Here is a 20,039-nt window from a genome sequence, read left to right as displayed (position 1 = left end):
CCACAAGACCGACGGAGAGAAAGGTTCCTGATTGGGAAGTAGAGAGGGAGGGATGAGTGAGATACAGTTTAGAGACTAAATTATAGACCAGGAATTGCGAGGTCTACAGACAATGTAAGGACATAAGACCAGGCACCCACATTACATTAGGGGGCCCCAAAGGGGATCCTTGGAGCAACCCTCACACCCTAATAACCTCCAGCATCCTGAGGGCGGAGATACCAGCAAACAACAGAAGACCCCACATACTGGATGAAAAGGTAAGCTGGAAAGATACTGATACTGAACAAAAACAATCCTTGTATTTTCCTTCGAGATTTTTCTTCTTCTCTCTCTCCCTTCTCCTACCATCATATCCCTAACATTTGTGAAACCAAGAACTTTTCATGAATTGGACTATTAAGGACTGGGATGTCTGAATAGTACATTACAGTGGTGTTGTATATTATTTTATCTCCCGTTTTTACTTTTCTTAATATATATGTTAGTTTGTTTTCTGTATCTACTGTCTTCCCACTTACTTGTCTCCCCAAAATCACTTTCTCTCTCTTCTCCTGCTACTAACCAACGTTTTTAGATTCCTCTTTCACCCTTTTAAAATCTAATAACTCTCTATCCGCACCTCCTATCTCCTCAATATCTCATCCTATACCTCACCCCTGATTTTTTGTCCACCATCAGAAACTGTAGTCACTTTTGCAAACCTACTCTTTATATTGTTGATAATAATTGAACTCACCATTTCTCTACATTGTGACAAAACTGTAAAGGTCTTCACAGCAGCTATTTGGTTTAAGATTGTATATTGTTTGTTCACATTGTTCTCCTCCTTAAAGGAGAGGTATTAGAAACCTGCAGGGACACTATAAGACTATAGGGTAAAAACTATAAAGCCTCAGATTTGCAGGGCTAGAAGGGAAGATACACAAACAACATGAAAAAACAAAAGAAGAAAGTACCCCCAACAAATCAAGATATTACATTATTAGAATCCATGGCCAGTACAACAGAAGAAATGACAGAGAAGGATGTATGTAATTAAAATGTTCTGTGAATTAATGAATGATATAAGAGAGCAAAAATAGGCAGCAAAAGATCATTTTGATAAAGAGCTACATAAACAAATTCAGGAAGCAAAAGATTACTTCAATAGGGATATAGAAGTTCTGAAAACAAAACAACAAAAAAAAGTAATCCTTGAAATGAAAGAAACAATAAACCAAAATAAAAGCTCAATAGAAAGTGTCACCAACAGATTAGATCACTTGAAGACAGGACCTCAGACAATGAAGATTAAATATATAATCTTGAAAAGAATGTTGACCATATAGTGAAGATGGTAAGAAACCGTGAGCAGAGCATTCAAGAATGGATAACATCAAAAGAGCAAATTTAAGAATTATTGGGATAGAGGAAGGCATAGGGTTACAACCAAAGGAATGAACAATCTATTCAATGAAATAATATCAGAAAGTTTTCCAAACATGAAGAATAAATTGGAAAATCAAATACAAGAGGCTCACAGGACACCAAAGGTACAAACCCACAACAGATCCACACCAAGGCACATTATAATGAAAAGGCACAGCATACATAATAAGGAGTCAATATTAAAAACCATAAGAGAAAGGAATCAGATTACATATAGGCAGAAACCAATTAGGATATCTGCAGAGTTTTCAACCCAGACCCCGAAAGCTAGAAGATCCTGGAACAACATATACCAAGCTCTGAAAGAAAATGGATACCAACCAAGAATCTTATATCCAGCAAAATTAAGCTTTAGGTTTGATGATGAAATAAAAACCTTCCATGATAAACAAAAGTTAAAAGAATTTACAAATAGAAAGTCTGCTCTACAGAACATCCCCGGCAAAATATTTCATGAGGAGAAAACAAAAAACAACAATGAAAACCAGCAAAGAGAGTATTACACTAAAGGAAATGCTAATCAAAGGAGAAAGTCAAGTTAAATAGCAAAAATAAACAAATATGACTGGGAATACAAATCATGTCTCAATAATAACCCTGAATGTCAATGGCCTAAGCTCACCAATCAAAAGACATAGACTGGCAGATTGGATTTAAGATAAAGACCCAACAATATGTTGCCTTCAAGAGATTCATTTCATAGGAAAAGACATTCACAGACTGAAGGTGAAATATTGGGAAAAAACATATTATTCACATGGACTATGGAAACAAGCAGGGGTTTCCATCCTTATATCAAATAAAGTAGACTTCAAGCCAAAGTTAATCAAAAGAGATAAAGAAGGACATTTCATACTGCCTAAGGGAAACATACATCAACAAGGCATAACAATAATAAATATATATGCCACAAACAATGGAGCATCTACATTCATCAAACTGTTCTCAAGTTCAAGAATCAAATCGATCACAATACAATAATTCTGAGTGATTTTAACACTCTTCTCTCTCTCCCCTCTCCTACCATCATATCCCTAACATTTGTGAAACCAAGAACTTTTCATGAATACTCTTTCACCATTGGATAGATCTTCAAACAAAAGCTAAACAAAGAAACTACATTTTTATGAAGAATGTCATTGGGATTTTAACAGGAATTATATTAAACATGTATAATGCTTTTGGTGGTATGATCATTTTGACAATATTAATTCTGCCTATCCAGGAGCATGGGAGATCTTTCCATATTCTGAGGTTTTCTTCAATTTCTTTCTTTAATGTTCTGTAGTTTTCATTATAGAGGTCTTTCACCCATTGTTAGATTGACTCCTGGGTATTTTTTTTTGAGGCTATTGTGAATAGGGTAGTTTTCCTAATTTCTCTTTTAGTGGACTCATTGAATAAGAATGCATTTAATTTATGGGTGTTGATTTTATATCCTGCTACTTTACTGAATTCTTTTATTAGTTCTAGAAAAATTATTGGAAAAATAAGAGACCCAGAACACCTAAATCAATCCTTAGCAAGAAAAGTGAAGCAGGAGGCATCACAATACCAGATCTTAAACTATACTATAGAGTTATAGTAACAAAAATGGCATGGTATTGACATCTACATAGACTTGTAGACCAATGGCACAGCATAGAAAACACAGAGACAAACCCACATAAATACAGTTATCTTATACTAGACAAAGGTGCCAAAAAAATTCACTGGAGAAAAGATAGCCTATTCAACAAATGGTGCTGGCAAGACTGAAATCTGTATGTAGCAAAATGAAGATAAACCTTTATCTCTCACCCTACACAAAAATCAACTCAAAGTGGATCAAAGTCTTAGGCACTAGAACAGAGACCCTGTGTCTAATAAAAGAAAAAATAGGCCAAATATTCACCAAATGGGCCTAGGATCTGAATTCCTTAACAAGACTCCTAAAGTGCAAGAAGTAAAATCAAGAATCAATAAATGGGATGGATTCAAATTTAAAAACTTCTCAGCAAAGGAAACAATACTGTAAGGACAGCACCTACAGATTGGGAGAAAATCTTTACCACATGAATCTCCAATAAAGCATTAATCTCTAGGGTATATAAGGAACTCAAAAAACTTAACACCCCCCCCCAAAAAAAAACCCAAATAAGCCAATCAATAAATGGGCTAAGGAACTGAACAGACACTTCACAGAAGAAGAGATACAATTGATCAACAAATATATGAAAAAGTATTCGACATCTCTAGCAATTAGAGAAATGCAAATCAAAACTAAGATTTCATCTCACTCCTGTCAGAATGGCAATGACCAAGAGTATGGGAAACAATAAATATTGGCAAGGATATGGGGGGAAAAGTTACACTCATACATTTCTGGCGGGACTGCAAATTGGTACAACCATATGGAAAGCAGTATAAAGATTCCTCAGAAAACTGGGAATGAAACCATCATTTGACCCAGCTATCCCACTCCTCAGTTCATACTCAAAGGACTTAAAATCAGTATATTACAGTTATACAGCCACATCAATGTTTATAGCCTAATTCACAGTAGCTAAACTATGGAATGAACCTAGATGTTCCTCAATAGATGAATGGATTTATATATATAGTGGTATGTATACTCAATGGAATATTACTCAGCTTCAAAGAAGAGTAAAATTATGGCATTTTTCAGTTATGGATGGAGTTGGAGAATATCATGCTAAGTGAAATAAACCAATCCCACAAAACCAAAGGCCAAATGCTTTCTCTAATATGCAGATGCTAATTCACAAAAAGGCAGGAGGCACTAGAGAAGAATAGTGTTACCTTTGATTAGGTAGAGGGAAGTGATGGGAGGGGAGAGGTGGGGATGTGAGGATAGGAAAGATAGTAGAATGAAACAGACATTAATACTGTATGTAAAAATGTGACCATATGACCAATATGATTCTGCAACATATACACTCAGAAAAATGAGAAATTATATCTCATCTATGTATGATATATCAAATTTCATAAATGCATTCTACTGTCATGTATAACTAATTAAAACAAATTAATTAAAAATACTATAGAACTCAGTATTACAATCAATGACTTAGACTTAATAGACATATAAAGAATATTTCATCCATCAATGAGTGAATTCACTTTCTTAGCAGCACATGGATCCTTCTCTAAAATAGAGCATATTTTATGCCACAAAGCAACTCTCAGCAAATACAAAAAAAGTTGAGATTCTACCCTGCATTCTATTATATCTTAATGGAATGGAATTAGAAGTCAATGATAAAATGAAAAATAGAAGCTACTCTAACACCTGGAGACTAAATAATATGCTACTGAATGAACAATAGGTTGCAAGAAATATCAAAGAGGAGATTTAAAAATTCCTGGAGGTAAATGAGAACACTGATAAAACATATGGAAATCTCTGGGACACTATGAAGGCAGTACTAAGAGAAAAGTTCATTGCATGGAGTTCATTCTTTAAAAGAATTAAACAGTCAACAAATAAATGACTTAACATTACATCTATTTTATTGCTGAGTAATATTCCATTGTGTACATATGCCACATTTTTTAATAAAAGAAAATAAAATCATGGCATTTGCAGGTAAATGAATAAAGTTAGAGAAGATAATGCTAAGTAATAATAGTCAATCCCCAAAAACCAAATTCTGAATTTTTCTTTGATATAAGGAATCTGATTCATAGTGGGATAGGGAGAAGGAGCATGAGAGGAATAGATGAACTCTAGATAGGGCAGAGGGGTTGGAGGGAAGGGAGGGGGCATGGGGTTATTAATGATGGTGGAATGTGAGGATCATTGTTATTCAAAGTACAGGTATGAAGACATGAATTGGTATGAATATACTGTGTATACAACCAGAGATATGAAAAATTGTGCTCTATATGTGGAATAAGAATTATAATGCATTTGCTGTCATATAAATTTTAAAAATTTTAAAAAAGAAATATTTCAACAGCTAATTGACATATGTGAGCACATTTGATCTTGCAAAGTTGAACACACTTCAGAACTGGTAATTATAATAAAGTAAAATGAATAAAAAAATTACATCTCAAAGCCCTAGAAAAAGAAGAATAAATCAACACCAAAAGCCGTAGAAGATAAGAAATAATTAAATCAGAGCTGAAATCAATGAAATTGAAACAAAATAAACAATTGAAAAATTGACAAAACAAAAAGTTGGTTCTTTGAAAAAAAATAATGAAGAGAAGGAGAGAGAAAACTCAAATCACTAACATTCATGATGAAAAAAGAAACATCACAACAGACACTACAGAAAAACAGAAGACAATTAGAAATGATTTTAACAATCTGCACTCCAACAAAATAGAAAATATCAAAGACAACAACAAATTTCTGAGTCATATGATTTGCCCAAACCAAATCAGGATGATATACACAAGTTAAATAGATTAATTTCAAGCAAGGATATGGAAGACGCCATCAGAAGCCTACCAACCAAGAAAAACCCAGGACCAGAGGGATACACAGCTGAGTTCTACAAGACCTTCAAAGAAGAACTAATACCAATACTCCTCAAATTATTTCATGAAATAGAAAAAGAGGGAACACTTCAAAACACATTCTATGAAGCCAATATCACCCTGATTCCAAAACCAGACAAAGAGAAATCAAAGAAAGAAAACTTCAGACCAATATCTCTAGTGAACATAGATGCAAAAATTCTGGTAAATCAAATACAAAGACATATCAAAAAGATAGTGCTCCATGATCAAGTGGGTTCATCCCAGGGATGCAAGTTTGGTTCAATATACGTAAATCAATAAAGGTAATTCATCATACCAATAGACTAAAAGATAAGAGTCATATGATCATCTCAACAGATGCAGAAAAAACATTCGACAAAATACAGCACCCCTTCATATTCAAAAGACTAGAAAAACTAGGGATAACAGGAACATATCTCAACATTATAAAAGCTATCTATGCTAAGCCCCAGGCCAACATCATTCTAAATGGAGAAATATTGAAAGCTTTCCCTCTAAAAACTGGAACAAGACAGATATACCCTCTTTCACCACTTCTATTTCACATAGTTCTTGAAACTCTATCCAGAGCAATTAGACAGTCAAAAGAAAATAAAGAGGTATGGTTAGGAAAAGAACTCAAGTTATCACTATTTGCTGACAATATGATTCTATACATAGAAGACCCAAAAAAATTCCACTAGAAAACTTCTACAATTAATAAATGAATTCAGCAAAGTAGTAGGATATAAAAGCAACACCCATACATCAAAGGCATTTCTGTACATAAGTGAAAAATCATCTGAAAGAGAAACTAGGAAAACTATGCCATTTACAATAGCCTCAAAAAAAAAAATACTTGGGAATCAACTTAATGAAAGAGATGAAAGACTTCTACAATGAAAATTACAGAATGCTAAACAAAGAAATTAAAGAAGATCTTAGGAAGATGGAAAGATCTCCCTTGTACTTGGATAGGCAAAATTAATATTGTCAAAATGACCATACTACCAGAAGCACTATACAGATTTAATGCAATTCTAATCAAAATCCCAATGACATTCTTCATAGAAATAGAAGAAGCAATCCTTAGCAATAAGAGTGAAGCAGATGGCATCACTATACCAGACCTTAAACTATACTACAGAGCAATAGTAACAAAAACAGCATGGTATTGGCACCAAAATAGACTTGTAGACTAATGGTACAGAATAGAGGACAGAGAGACAAACCCACACAAATACAGTTATCTCATATTAGACAAAGGCACCAAAAACATATTGGAGAAAGGATAGCCTTTTCAACAAATTGTGCTGGGAAAACTGGAAATCCATATGCAACAAAATGAAATTAAGCTCCTATCTCTTACCATGCACAAAACTCAACTCAAAGTGGATCAAGGACCTAAGAATTAAACCAGAGACCCTGTGCCTAATAGAAAAAGTAGGCCCAAATCTTCATCATGTCAGATTAGGCCCTGACTTCCTTAATAAGACTCCTATAGCATAAGAAATAAAATCAAGAATCAATAAATGGGATGGATTCAAACTAAAAAGCTTCCTCTCAGCAAAATAATAATAATAATAATCAGTGAGGTGAATAGAGAGCCTACAGAATGGGAGCAAATTTTTACCACACATCCATCAGATAGAGCACTAATCTCCAGAATAAATAAAGAATTCAAATATATTAACACTAAAAAAACAAATAACCCAATTAATAAATGGGCCAAGGAACTGAACAGACACTCCTCAAGAGAAGATACAATTAATCAACAAATATATGAAAAAAAATGCTCAACATCTGTAGCATTTAAGAAATGCAGATCAAAACTACTCTAAGATTTCATCTCACTCCAGTCAGAATGGCAGCTATTAAGAATACAAACAATGATAAGTGTTGACAAGGATGTAGGGAGAAAGAAACACTCATACACTGCTGGTGGGACTGCAAATTGGTGCAACTAATATGGAAAGCAGTATGGAGATTCCTTGGAAAACTTGGAATGGAACCACCATTTGACCCAGTTATCCCACTCCTATGTTTATACCCAAAGGACTTAAAAATCAGCATACTACAGGGACAGAGCCACATCAATGTTAATAGCAGCACAATTCACAATAGCTAAATTGTGGAACCAAACTAGATGTCCTTCAGTAGATGAATGGGTTAAAAAAAACTGTGGCATATATACACAATGGAATATTACTCAGCATTAAGAGAGAATAAAATCATGGCATTTGCAGATAAATGAATGGAGTTGGAGAATCTTATGCTAAGTGAAGTTAGCCAATCCCCGAAAACCTAATGCTGAATGTTTTCTCTGATATGAGGATGTTGATCCATAATGGGGATGGGGGAGGGAGCATGGGAGGAATGGAGGGAATTTAGATAGGGCAAAGGGGAGGGAGTGGGAGAGAGAGGAATGAGATGGACATCATTACCCCAAGTACATGTATGAAGACACGAATGGTGTGACTCTACTTTGTGTACAACCAGAGACATAAAAAATCGTGCTTTATATGTGTAATATGAATTGAAATGCTTTCTGCTATCATACTTAACAAATTAGAATTAATTAATTAATAATAAATAAAATGTTGCTAGATACTGCAAACTGCCATCTAGAGGTGGCTGTGTTAATCTCCCCTCCTCCTTGGCATGTGAGAGCCCCACCTTGGCCAGCAGCTGGTGTACACCACACAAGAAGCTACCACTGTGAGGTGTGAATACCAGTGATTCAGTGAACACTGGATAAGATAAATAGGCCTCGGAAAACAAGACGTTGCAAAGGCCTGTGTGGAGGTGTCCTGTGAATCGAATCCTTATACCCTCCAATGCAAGAAGCAGCAAAATTGAAGAGAACTAAATTCCACGAGAGAGGGTTTGCAGCCATGGAGTCTTCCTGTGTACAAGGCACTGTTGTGAAGGCACTTCAGACATCTACCGGCTTTCTTCCAGCATCCCTATAGGGAAGGTGTTTTTAAACCCCATTGTACTTGTGAGTAAACCAAGGCACGGAAAATGTAAGTCAACCTCCCAAGGTCACCCACTAAAAGGGATAAAGCTCAGATTTGAACCTAGTAAGTTTGGGTCCAGAGTCAGGAGCCCCGGCCTACTTGTGCCTTCTGTCTCTGTGCTCCTAATGATGAGCTTATCACAGGCTTAAATAACCACTCCACGCCAAGATGGGCAGAGGGAGGATTGGCACACAGGCATGCCTGGTTCAAAGCTTACATTCACACCATATTATGCTCCTCTGTAGGCGCTGTGTCACTGTGCCCATTTCACAGACAAGAAGGACTGTAGAATGGGGCACCTGAGGGGCTAAGCAGGAGTCCTCCCTGCTGGCTGGCAGCTCCCCAAGAGGCTGTGTAACACCATACCCATCCTTCCTCAGCGTGCTGCTCAGCTGGAATGTTCATGACACTTAGTCACAGGCATGTCACTGTGGAGCACACAGTGCCAGTTTGCCTTCTCCCATCTGCATGAGCTCAAGTCGTCCAGTGTGGACAAAGTGGAAGGCAGGATCAAGTTCTCCCAGTTCAAATGCCAGCAAAGCCCATTTAAAAAGAGTAACACAGTCAGGTGCACACCTGTAATCCCAGCAGCTTAGGAGGCTGAGGCAGGAGGATTGCGAGTTCAAAGCCAGCCTCAGCAACTTAGCGAGGCCCTAAGAAACTCAGCAAGACCCTGTCCCTAAATAAAAATATAAAAAGGCTGGGGATGTGGCTCAGTGGTTAAGTGCCCCTGAGTTAAATTACCAGTACCAAAAGAAAAAAGAAAAAAAAAAGAGTAACAGGCTATGAGGACAAGCAGGGGGCTGGCCTCTGCAGAGACTCGCACCCCTAGAACTTGGCAGCAAGCCATCTTTATCTCAGTGAGCAAGTCTCTAAAAAGAGGTTCAGGGCTGAGTCTCCACTCGGCAGCAGCAGCAAAGTCTGTTACTGTCACTTTGGCAATAAACCTGCTGCTTCAGAGAAGAGCCTTCAGGGAGCCGCCAGCTGCGCCTCTCTGCCCACAGCCCTGCCTGGCTCTAAGGTGAGGTGCACTCCTGGATCAGCCTGTATGGCCATGAAAAACCCCACTACCTCTCTAGCCACAGCTTCCTCACCTGAAAGATGGGACCACCAGGAGCACTGCCTCACTGGACCATCACAGGAGTGAGGGATGAAGAAGGGAGCAGGCAAGAGGACGGGGAGAAGGGCAGGCAGGACCAGAACGAAGGAGCATGGAGGGGGTCTTCTGATGAGGGCGACTTCCTGGTTGACAAAAATGCTCGTGGATATAAGTGGGGGACCCAATCAGGGGACCCCATGAGACAGACGCTTCCGAACTTGTGCTCCTAAGCAGGGGATCCAATAGAAAAACTAAAACAGATGAGTGGACACAGCGTGGGGGCACCAGTGAACATCAGTGAGGAGGGCGTGGCCAGGGAGAGGTGAGGAAAGGAGCAAGTTCCAGAGACCGAGAAAAGAACAGACCCAAACTCCGGACCAGACTCAGACTCCTGAGAAGTCTGTTACTATCACTTTTGCAATAAACCCGCTGCTTGCTTGCCATGGCTGCTGGGAGTCAACCCAGTTCCAAAGACTAACTTCCCCATCCCCCAAGAAGAGCCATCCAAGGGTGAGCCCTGCTGGCTCACATGATCCTTACCCACCAATCAGAGCCCTGCTGGCTCACATGATCCTTACCCACCAATCAGAGCCCTGCTGGCTCACCTGATCCTACCCACCAATCAGACTAGCCCTGCTGGCTCACTTGATCCTTACCCTCCAATCAAAAAGCACCCATGCCAACTGTCAAACCACCCCTGGCTCCATAAATACGCAGAGCTGTTCCTCAATAAATGGGCATTTGCTCCAACGACAAGCCTTGTTTGTTCTTTCAATCTCTGTGTCCTCCTCTTCCTTTTTGCAGAGAGGATGAACCCAGAACCCCTAGATGGTAACAGGAGTGCCCCGTAGTGCCCACCTTACTAGACCATCATGGGAGTGCCCAGTGGCACCCGCCTCACCCTACTACCATGAAGACCAAGCATGTTCTGAGTACCTCTGCCTGAAGTCCAAGGACGAAGCACTGATCACTATAATCCACATAAACAGATCCTTCCTTTTCATGCTCCAGGGTGCTTTGGTTTGGATATGAGGTGTCTCTGGAAAGCTCCTGTGGCAATTCAGGAATGTTCAGAGGTGAAATGTTTAGATTATGAGCTCTGTGACGTTGCTTTTTATGGTTTAGATATGAGGTGTCCAGCAAAAACTCTCGTATGAGACAATGCAAGAAGGGTTAGAGGTGAAATGGTTGGGTTGTGAGCCTTAACCTGGTGAGTGCATTAATCCCCTGATAGGACTAACTAGGTGGTGACTGTAGGCAGGTGGGGTGTGGCTGGAGGAGGTGGGTCACTACCTTCCTTTGGGGTGTATTTTTCCTCTGGTGAGGAGTGCTCTCTCTGCTTGCTCACTGAGCTGTTTTCCTACACCATGCCCTTCTGCCTTGATGTTCTGCCTCACCCAGGGCTCAGAGCAATGGCGTCAGCCAACCATGGACTGAACCTCTGAAGCCATGAGTCAGAACCAGCCTTTCCCTGCCCTCCGCTTGGCTCTGGTTGGGTATTCTGCCATAGTGATGAAAGGCCAACTATCACAGTGCCTCCTTCCTTTGGTTTTGATGAATCAGGGGAAACATAGCATCCCTCTCTGGATCTGGAGCTGAGAATTCTCACTCCCAGCCTGTGCCTCTGCATACTCTGGAGGGCAGAGTGTGTGCAGACCCTGTGCTTCTGAGCCTGGCAGCCCTGGTTACTATGTATCACATCTGCCATGACCACCAAAAACCACCCCAAAACAACTCACCACCAGACCACGACTTCCCACTGTCAGCCTGAGGCACAAGGCAGTGTGCACCGTGGGTCAGTGGGCTTGGGGGTATTGATTTGATTCAGCTCTTAAACATTGGAGGTTTTCACTTTTGTTTTGTCTTTCTGCAGTTCTGGGGCTGGAACCTGGGTCTTGTGCATGCTAGGCAAATGCCCTATGACTGAGCTACTGTCTCTGGTGCTGAGAGTTCTCTTCGTACGCCATGGATGCCAGTGAAATGTTCCTTTAAGTGTTTCTCTGCACTATACAGTAAAATATGACAGCCTGGAAGAATATGCAAATTTGACCATTATGCTGTTCAGTTTTAAGGGCAATTAAATATTAGCTGTAAGCTCCGCACATTGCATTGCAGATCTTTATAAAACGTACTACTCTTTGCTATGGCTAAAGCTTATTTAGCATCAGGGCTTTGCTGTAATTCCCTTTTATTAAAAACTGGGTTTCAATTACACATTACAATCCTACATGGTACAAAGCTTCATTGGAAAAGGCTTCAGTCTTTGTTTCTGTTCCTGTTAAATCTGTTAGCATTGTCCCTGCTTAGGGGGCAGCAGACAGTGCCTCACACTCTCTCCAGGAGAAGGTGTTTGTAGTTCAGGATGACAGTGTTGCCTCAGAGACAGGTCTCCAATTAGATGGCCAGACCCCTCAGCCTCAGCTGATCAGGATCGGGTCTGCATGAGCCATGACAACGCCTTGGAAAATACAGTATAATAATAGTAATTCACTCAAACTGTCTGCTGGAAATTACATGGATCCAAGAAAGGTGCTTTTGCAGCTGAATTTAGGAAATTTTGTGCCTAAATTTTGTCTGAATTGTTGGTGTCTGTGAACATTAGTTTTGTTTTCTATGCCTTCATCTTTGGTTGAAAAGCTTAAGGACAAAATCTGTAAATAATGGTAAACTTAAAACCAGACAATCTGGGCATGGTGGCGCACACCTGTAATCCTAGTGGCTCAGGAGGTTGAGGCAGGAGGATCACAAGTTTGAAGCCAGCCTCAGCAACTTAGTGAGACCCTGAAGCAGGGCTGGAAGTGAGGAGACAGTGGGAGATTCACATGGCACTCTTTGGGTCATCTGTGGCCACCTCTTGCTCCCTTGTCACCGTCTCTCAATCAGAGCCTCTGTCCATTCCTGTTCCCACATGCCAGGCACTATTGCCCAACTCAAACCTCCAAGTCCTTTTGAGCACTATCCCCTCACCCTTCCCGCAATCCAACTTAAAGTCCTACTCACCCCTACTTCCTATTCTTCCTACCCTTCCTATCCTTCACATAGCAGCCCAAGATGCCTCTCTTCTCACCTGTCATCACAAAATGGCCCCAAGTGGTCTCTACCCTTCTAACTGCCTCCGTTTCTTCATTCGCTGTGGCCTCAACTCTGTGGCCACCTTCACCTTCAGACTGACCTTTCAATCATGTCCCTCTCTGCTCAGATCCTTTGGGAAAAGTTAAACCCCATGGCTGTAGTTCTTTTATGAGCTGCAATTTACTTTTCTGGGAATACATTCCATTAATTTTCTGTCTATTCTCCAAATTTCAGCCAAACCACTCCTTCCCTCTAATCACACCCAAATCACCCGATTCTGCTTCCTCCTCCTAGCAAATCTTCTCCACTCCACAGATTCCTCTCAATCCTTCAATCCCAGGATTTAAAATGGCCTTTTCTAAATACAAAGGTAAACACTTCTGATACCCCTAACTGCTGCCCTGACTGTGCCGCCACCTGGGGCTCAGACTGGCCATACAATCAGGTATTGCATGGCCCCCAGGTACTGCAGAACAGAGCTTGGAACCCTTCTCTAGGCTCTAGGAAACCAAAGAAGAGGTTAAGTATTGGAATTATAACCCAGGACTGCATTTAACACAGATCCGGTGGCAGGGAGGAGCTAGAGAGAGGAGGACCCACCAAGAAGCTGTTGAGTCCACCTGAGAGAGAAGAGATGGGTGGTTCTGGGAACTGGGGGATGCAGCAGGGCACCTGGCTGGAGGGTGCCCAGTCTGCTTCCATATGACCCCAAGAGCAAGCACAGCTCTGCACCACAGGAGCTAAGCCTGCCTCAACCTGCATCCCCAGAGAGCAGGAGTAGAGATGCTACCTTGACAGCCAAGAAGGTGCATGGCACAGGCCTCCCCTCAAAAAAGAACCAGCCATCCTGCTGGAGGAGGAGCACTAAGCTGACAGCCCCGCTGCAGGCCTTGCAGGATGCACTCACTGGTGGAGCAGCGCCTCCGCCTCCTGGGAACCCAGGCAGTGCCCAGTAGGCAGAGCCCTGGCACTTCTGCTGCTGTAACAGGCAGTGTCCCTGCAAAGTCATCGCAGGATTTGACGGGACCTTGCAGTCCAGGGCTTTCAGACCCACCTTGCAGTCCAGGGCTTTCCCTGTCTGGGTTTAATTCCCACCTTTCATCCTTAGTCTCCTAGAAACTTTACTAATTCTGTCTTAGTGTCTTTTCCCAGAGAACCAAGATAACAGCCCAGTTAGCAGCCACCTGGGTCTGGACCTGGGGCTAGCGATACAGTGACTGGCGGCTCAGTGAGGCCCAGGTTCCAGGGCACAGGTGGCCCCAGCTCCTGGCAGCACCACAATAGGCAGGCCCCTGGTTCCCAGCCACTCAGCTTCTTCCTCAGTAGTATGCGAGTGAGAATGTAAGTAAGTGAGGACCAGGGGATTGCCATGAGGTACTCAGAACAGGGCCCTCCCAGAGCTGCCCACAGAAAATGCTCTAGAAATATTCACTAAAATGATGGCACAGAAGTGCTGTTTCAGAAGTCATTTCAGTTATAAAATAGAAGAAATGCTCACTTGCTCAAAGAATTTTCCACAGTATTTAATAAGGCTGATGAAGATTAATCGGGGGGCCTTTAAAACTCACCCTGCAATTTGTTTCTCCATCTCTCGACCTGGTCCCCTTGTGGCACCTCTTCCCCATGCAAGTCATCCCTCCTGTCTCCTGCTGGGTTTGTTTCTTCCCATCTGACTTTTCTACCCACCACCGTGCCCATTCCTCTCCCCGCCATCAGTCCTGCTAGAGATCTCCTTCATGACGGGGTTAGGTCCATCTTCTCCAGCAGTGCTCCTGACCAGCCTGCCCTCCTCACACAACTGTAAACCCCAGAGATGGTGTCACTTTGAAACAAGGCAGAACAGAAAAGGAAATAATGTAAGTTTCAAACCAAGCCGAAGGCAACTGAGCCTCTGCAAGCCATCATTAATGGTGAAATAGCAGGGACAGTGCTCCCTTTTGTCCCAAGGCTGAGACAGGTCCAAAATGTAAGGCATAGTAAATGCCCATTTAAATGACTGTTTTCAGCTCTGGATGCATGGTCAGCCCTCAAATTATGTCTTTATATCCTCGATCTATCTGTGAACCACAAAGACTAGAATGTTTGCTAAGACAACCTAAGTCACCTAACAGGGAAACATATGTGGGAAAGTGTTTGACAATTATTTTAGGTATGAGAGTGACGTAAGTCCATTTTATATAATAAAGTCCTGGTCTATACTGCATCTAAAAACCAGTGGGAAATCATAATTAGAGACAGATGGTAAATGTGACATTCTTTCTTTTCACTATTTAGTGCATATAATATTTCTTATAAAATAGTGCTGAATGATTTCCTGCCACCCCACAGTACTAGGTAAGCTCAGAAAAATAAAACCTCTTTTTATGCCTATTAAACCAACTTCAAACAAAATAGCCAACTTCAGAAGGAAGGCAAAGTGTTTTGTAATGTACTTGAACACAAGGAATGCTTTTATGTATCTTAATGCATATGCATATCTATATGCATTAATGCACTTGTAACATGTACAAAAAAAGGGTTACTAAATCTTCAGTCATCTACCCACTCAATTTGAAACCATGATCAAGACATTTACACTCAAAGGCAAGATTCCGACATTGCATAAGAAACACTATGAGGTGTGCTTATGATATTGGAAATGAATAGTACCTAAAGCAGAAATCAGTTATGCCCAGAACAAGATACATGTGTAATATGAATGGCTGCACAGGTTCTCCAGGGCTCCAAACACAGCAGCTTCTCCAGGAGCCACCCTACAGCTGGACACGCACCTTCAGTGAACCTCTTAGTGATTGTGAATTGAATGTGCTTGAGAAAAATCAGCATTAAGAGTCATGCGGTTTTTCAAAATACACAGTCCTCTACAAACACACAGCTCTGGACGTGGTACAACATGAGCTCTTGCACAATAAAAAGGAAAAGGAGTTTGCACACTGACTTTTAAAAATACTCAGTTTTATTGCCACAACTCAGTGAACTCTCCCACTGAAGTTTGCAATCCTCCTCAATTCAAAGCAAATCAAAATCAATAGTTTGTTTTATAATCAATACCATGAAGCAAAAGTAATGATTAGCCAATATAAAATAATTAGCCTATTTACTGCCTCACTTTAAATATATCAAAGGAGTGCTAGACAACATTCATATTAACCTAATCTGCTCCACTTAGAAATTAGTATTTACGATGCTTGCATTTTCAAATATCAACACCCCTATACATTTAGAAAAATCACTTGTGAAAATCTATTTCATTTAATTTCTTAGAAAACTTCTCATTCAACCTACTTTGTGGACTCTGTCTCACCACATTGTTTTCTCATCTTTGCAACAATTAATAATCATTGATCTCAAAAGGCAAGAGCACAATGCAAGGCAAGATCATTGCTGCATCTCAGAACAAGAAGGCGAGTTTCTGTCACACAGGTGAGCAGCACTTGAGCCTAGTCACTTCTCCGGAGCACACAGCACATTGCAGTCACAACAGGCACACATGGCACTTAGAAACACACATGCACATTCTTCCAAAGAAGTCTTTTAAATAAAGCAGTGCAAGCATCTTTGCACATTAAGCATTTGAAATAGCAATTAAGTCTGAATCTTCCATCAGTCATCTCTAGCTAGAAGCACAAGTCTCAAGGATTGTAAATCTCCCCAAGACCAGGGAGGCTGAGTGCGCTATTAATTGCTAAGTAATTTCTTAATTCTAGAATCTAGCACCCAACACTGGCAAGTAAGTCCTGTGATTTATGAGCCTGCACTCTCAAGCTGCTCTGTGGGACTTCAGTAAACACATGTGCATCCTGACACAGTGTGGATGTGGTTTCCACAAGCCGGGCGACACAGCTGGATTCGGCTTCGGCAGATCTGCCCCATCTACCTATGTTCAATCATCTAGAATACCTACATTACAGCTTGTGTCCCTTGGGGTGACTCTGAAGCAGAGCCACGTCTCTTCCCCTGGGTGATCACTGAGTTTTAAGAAGACAGGTGTTATGGGGCAGAGATTCTCTGGCAGCAGGAAGGCAACTCTTTTCTCCAAATTCACAAAATCAGCCACCACCACTCCCCCTCCCATTGCCTCCAAATCATCATCATTTTTTTTAAGAAAGAAAGATTTTTTAAAATAGGTATCTAAGACATAGCATTTGCATGAATTTAAAATAATGTGGTTTTCCTGTACTTGCTGCTGACATGTAAGACATTTACAGATCAGATTAGAAAACCTGGTGTACAGTAAAAGTATTGCTTTCAATGAGATTTCTTTAATGAATCTGCCTGGGCACATGTATGTGTACATAAATAATACATATTTACACACATGCCGACATGATCAAGGACGCATGCCACACGCACCTGACCAGTAATCACCCCCGCTGCCCTGTAATCTCGCCTTGACATTTTTTTTCTTATTTGCAGGCACGCTATTCAAAAGACTGATTTTTAAAAAATAATCATCAGCTGCATAAAATGCATACTGAGGTGGCACGTTTAGAGAAGCAAATACGTTACCAGACGCATTTTGAAGTTTCTGGAACACCTGCAGGTAACAGGAGACGAGAATCAAAAGCTGCCACACGTCGTCCTCTGAATCACCGAGCTGGATGTGACTGTGGGGGAATGCCAGGCGAGGGAGAGGCTGGGAACCTCTGAGTCGAGCTCACTCCAGGAATCAGAAAGCCTCGAAGACGGGAGAGGAAAAGACAGCCACCGACAGCGGGATGAGAAACTTCTGGCACCTGTCCAGCTCAGGAATGGATTCTCTGTAATTTGGAGACGCACAGTGATGGAAATGAGGGGAGGCTGGGATTTACCAGTGAATTTGCTCAGCCATGCAGAAATGGGCAGGTAGCAGTCTGGAGCTCGCTTCCAAACAGGCATTCAGGAGCAGGACTGCATCAAAAATTAACAGAAATCCTTGTTTGAAAAAAATGGAAAGGCTCCTCCAGCCAGCTTCCCAGATGCCTTTCCAAACTTCAAATGGATCATTCTGTCAGCTATTTGTTGCCCATTTTATTAATCCCACTGCAGAGGTAAACTGGAAAATCTAATTCCTTTTATGTAGAACTCTAAATTTATTGCTCCTTTTTATAATGCACCTTAGACATATAAATACATGGATTTACTTACAGAGCTCTCGTTCTCATGTAAAACCACCACTGTTTGGTCCAGATAAATGTGAAAAGGCTTGCACACGGCTCTTCAAGGAAGCAGAGGGAAAAAAAATGTCTTAATACTCAAAGCTGAACTGAGTATTGATATTTAAGTGTAGAGTTTGAAGCAAGGAGAGTAAAAAGGGAGAGCCGTGAGTCATCAGGTGGCACTAAGAGAAGTGGTGTCATACAAGCGCTGAGCAGGCAGAAGGGGGCTCGGTCATTAAGTATATACATAATTAAGGATAGGAAGAAAGAGCTCTAGCAAATTAAGCTCCCCAGACAATAGCTCTGTTGAGACTTGCAAATAGGCTCATGATATCTATGTGAGCTTCACCTTTCCTAAAGAACTTCAAACCATAGAGAGTGGGAGGGCGGGCATCACGCCTGCAGTCTATGTTCAATGTAATGAGAAGGACAGTGTCACCATGAGGAACACTGGACTGTCACGTGTGTGGCTTCACCACCACACGGCCTTGCAAATGCCCTCTGGCCTGAACCCAGCAGCAAGTGTGCAGTCTTTGGCAGGCAGGAGGGGAGCCCTCTCATCTGCTTCGCCACAGATCACCTGTGGGAGGCTGAGGCTAAAATGCTTGGGCGGAACCTGGGAGCGATTCTCTCCAAGGCCACGTTTACCTACAGTAAATCAGAAGTGGAATTAATGAGGACCAATTAAGCTGTTTATTAGTTTAACTCCTGAGGTCAAGGGCAGCACAGTGTCTGTGTTTATTGACAGGGAGTTGATGGCCAGACTGCTGGAGAAAGCCAGGTCACCTCCAGGCCCCATCGATATGCATATCGCCTATCGCCTATCACCCGAGGCCCCACCAGGCTTCGTGTTCCAGCACCTGGGCCTCCTAGTCCAGGCTCCTCTCGCCTCCCCCTGTGTTTGCTTCTCCCCTTCACTCAGCAGGTATCTACTGAGTTAGACACTGGTGCTGTGGAGGGCACAGTGCCAGGGTCTGGTAGTGCCACAGTGGGCTCCCGGAGCAGAAGCAGAACCTTTCGGGAATGCCCACACCCGCTGCCAGCCCACCCTGCGTGCTTGGAAGCCATGTGGTGCTTGGAAGCCACATGTGCACTGGAAAAGTTCCTAGTGACTGACCAACTCCTCTTCCCGACCCTGCAGGGGCAGCTGCAAAGCAAGACACTGACACCAAGCCCTGAGGCCATCAAGGGAGGAGCACAGCCCCTGCCGCTGCCTTCAAGGTTCAGCCACTCAGAAGCTCAGGCTGGCCACACTTCCAGTCTAGCGCAGGAAAGGCCGTGCTTCACCGGTTTGACCCAGAACCTTGGTCTGTGAGGTGCTGAGTGGGTTTGGAAGCCAATGCTGAAGGCAGAGGAAAGCCAGGCCCCTGGGCTTGTTCTCTGAAGCTCTTTGGGCCTCGGTTTTCTGTGGGGTGGGAAGGCAGGGCAGGTCGAAGTCTATGATTACTCTGCCAAACACACGGGAGCACCTTCTCCAGCAAAGTCAAGTACTTGGAAGCCATGTGGTGCCTGGGCAAAAAGAGTTTGCACATGTGCATAACCACGGTGATCAAAACAGCCAACAAGAACAACTAAGAGGAAAAGCTTATGTGGGACTCATGGTTTCAGAGGGTCAGTCCATGGTCTGCCCATTCTTTTGTCTGGGCTCATGTGAGGCAGCACATCATGGGGAAGGTGTGGTGGAGGACAGCGGCTCAGCTCATAGGAATCAGGAAGCAGATAGGTGGGGTCCATAGGAAGATGCACCCTTCCAGGGCAGCCCCCAGTGGCCCCCTCCTCCAG

General features: G+C 42.0%; 1 protein-coding gene across 1 annotated transcript in view; it reads right to left on the bottom strand.

Moving 5' to 3' along the window:
* The window catches only part of Iqcj (IQ motif containing J), a 123,664-nt gene extending 105,379 nt beyond the window's left edge, over positions 1 to 18,285 (bottom strand). Inside the window, exons 1-2 of the mRNA XM_071615565.1 lie at positions 18,247 to 18,285; positions 17,629 to 18,009 (exon numbers count right to left, since the gene is read on the bottom strand). Coding sequence (XP_071471666.1) covers positions 17,629 to 17,637 — 9 coding nt within the window. The 5' untranslated portion in view covers positions 17,638 to 18,009; positions 18,247 to 18,285. The remainder of the gene's footprint in view (positions 1 to 17,628; positions 18,010 to 18,246) is intronic.
* Between the last annotated feature and the right edge of the window lie 1,754 nt (positions 18,286 to 20,039).

The sequence above is a fragment of the Marmota flaviventris genome, chromosome 8, assembly GCF_047511675.1.
Source record: "Marmota flaviventris isolate mMarFla1 chromosome 8, mMarFla1.hap1, whole genome shotgun sequence".
NCBI lineage: Eukaryota > Metazoa > Chordata > Mammalia > Rodentia > Sciuridae > Marmota > Marmota flaviventris.
The sequence above is the reverse complement of the archived record's forward strand: the minus strand, read 5'-3'. Positions and strand labels throughout refer to the sequence as shown.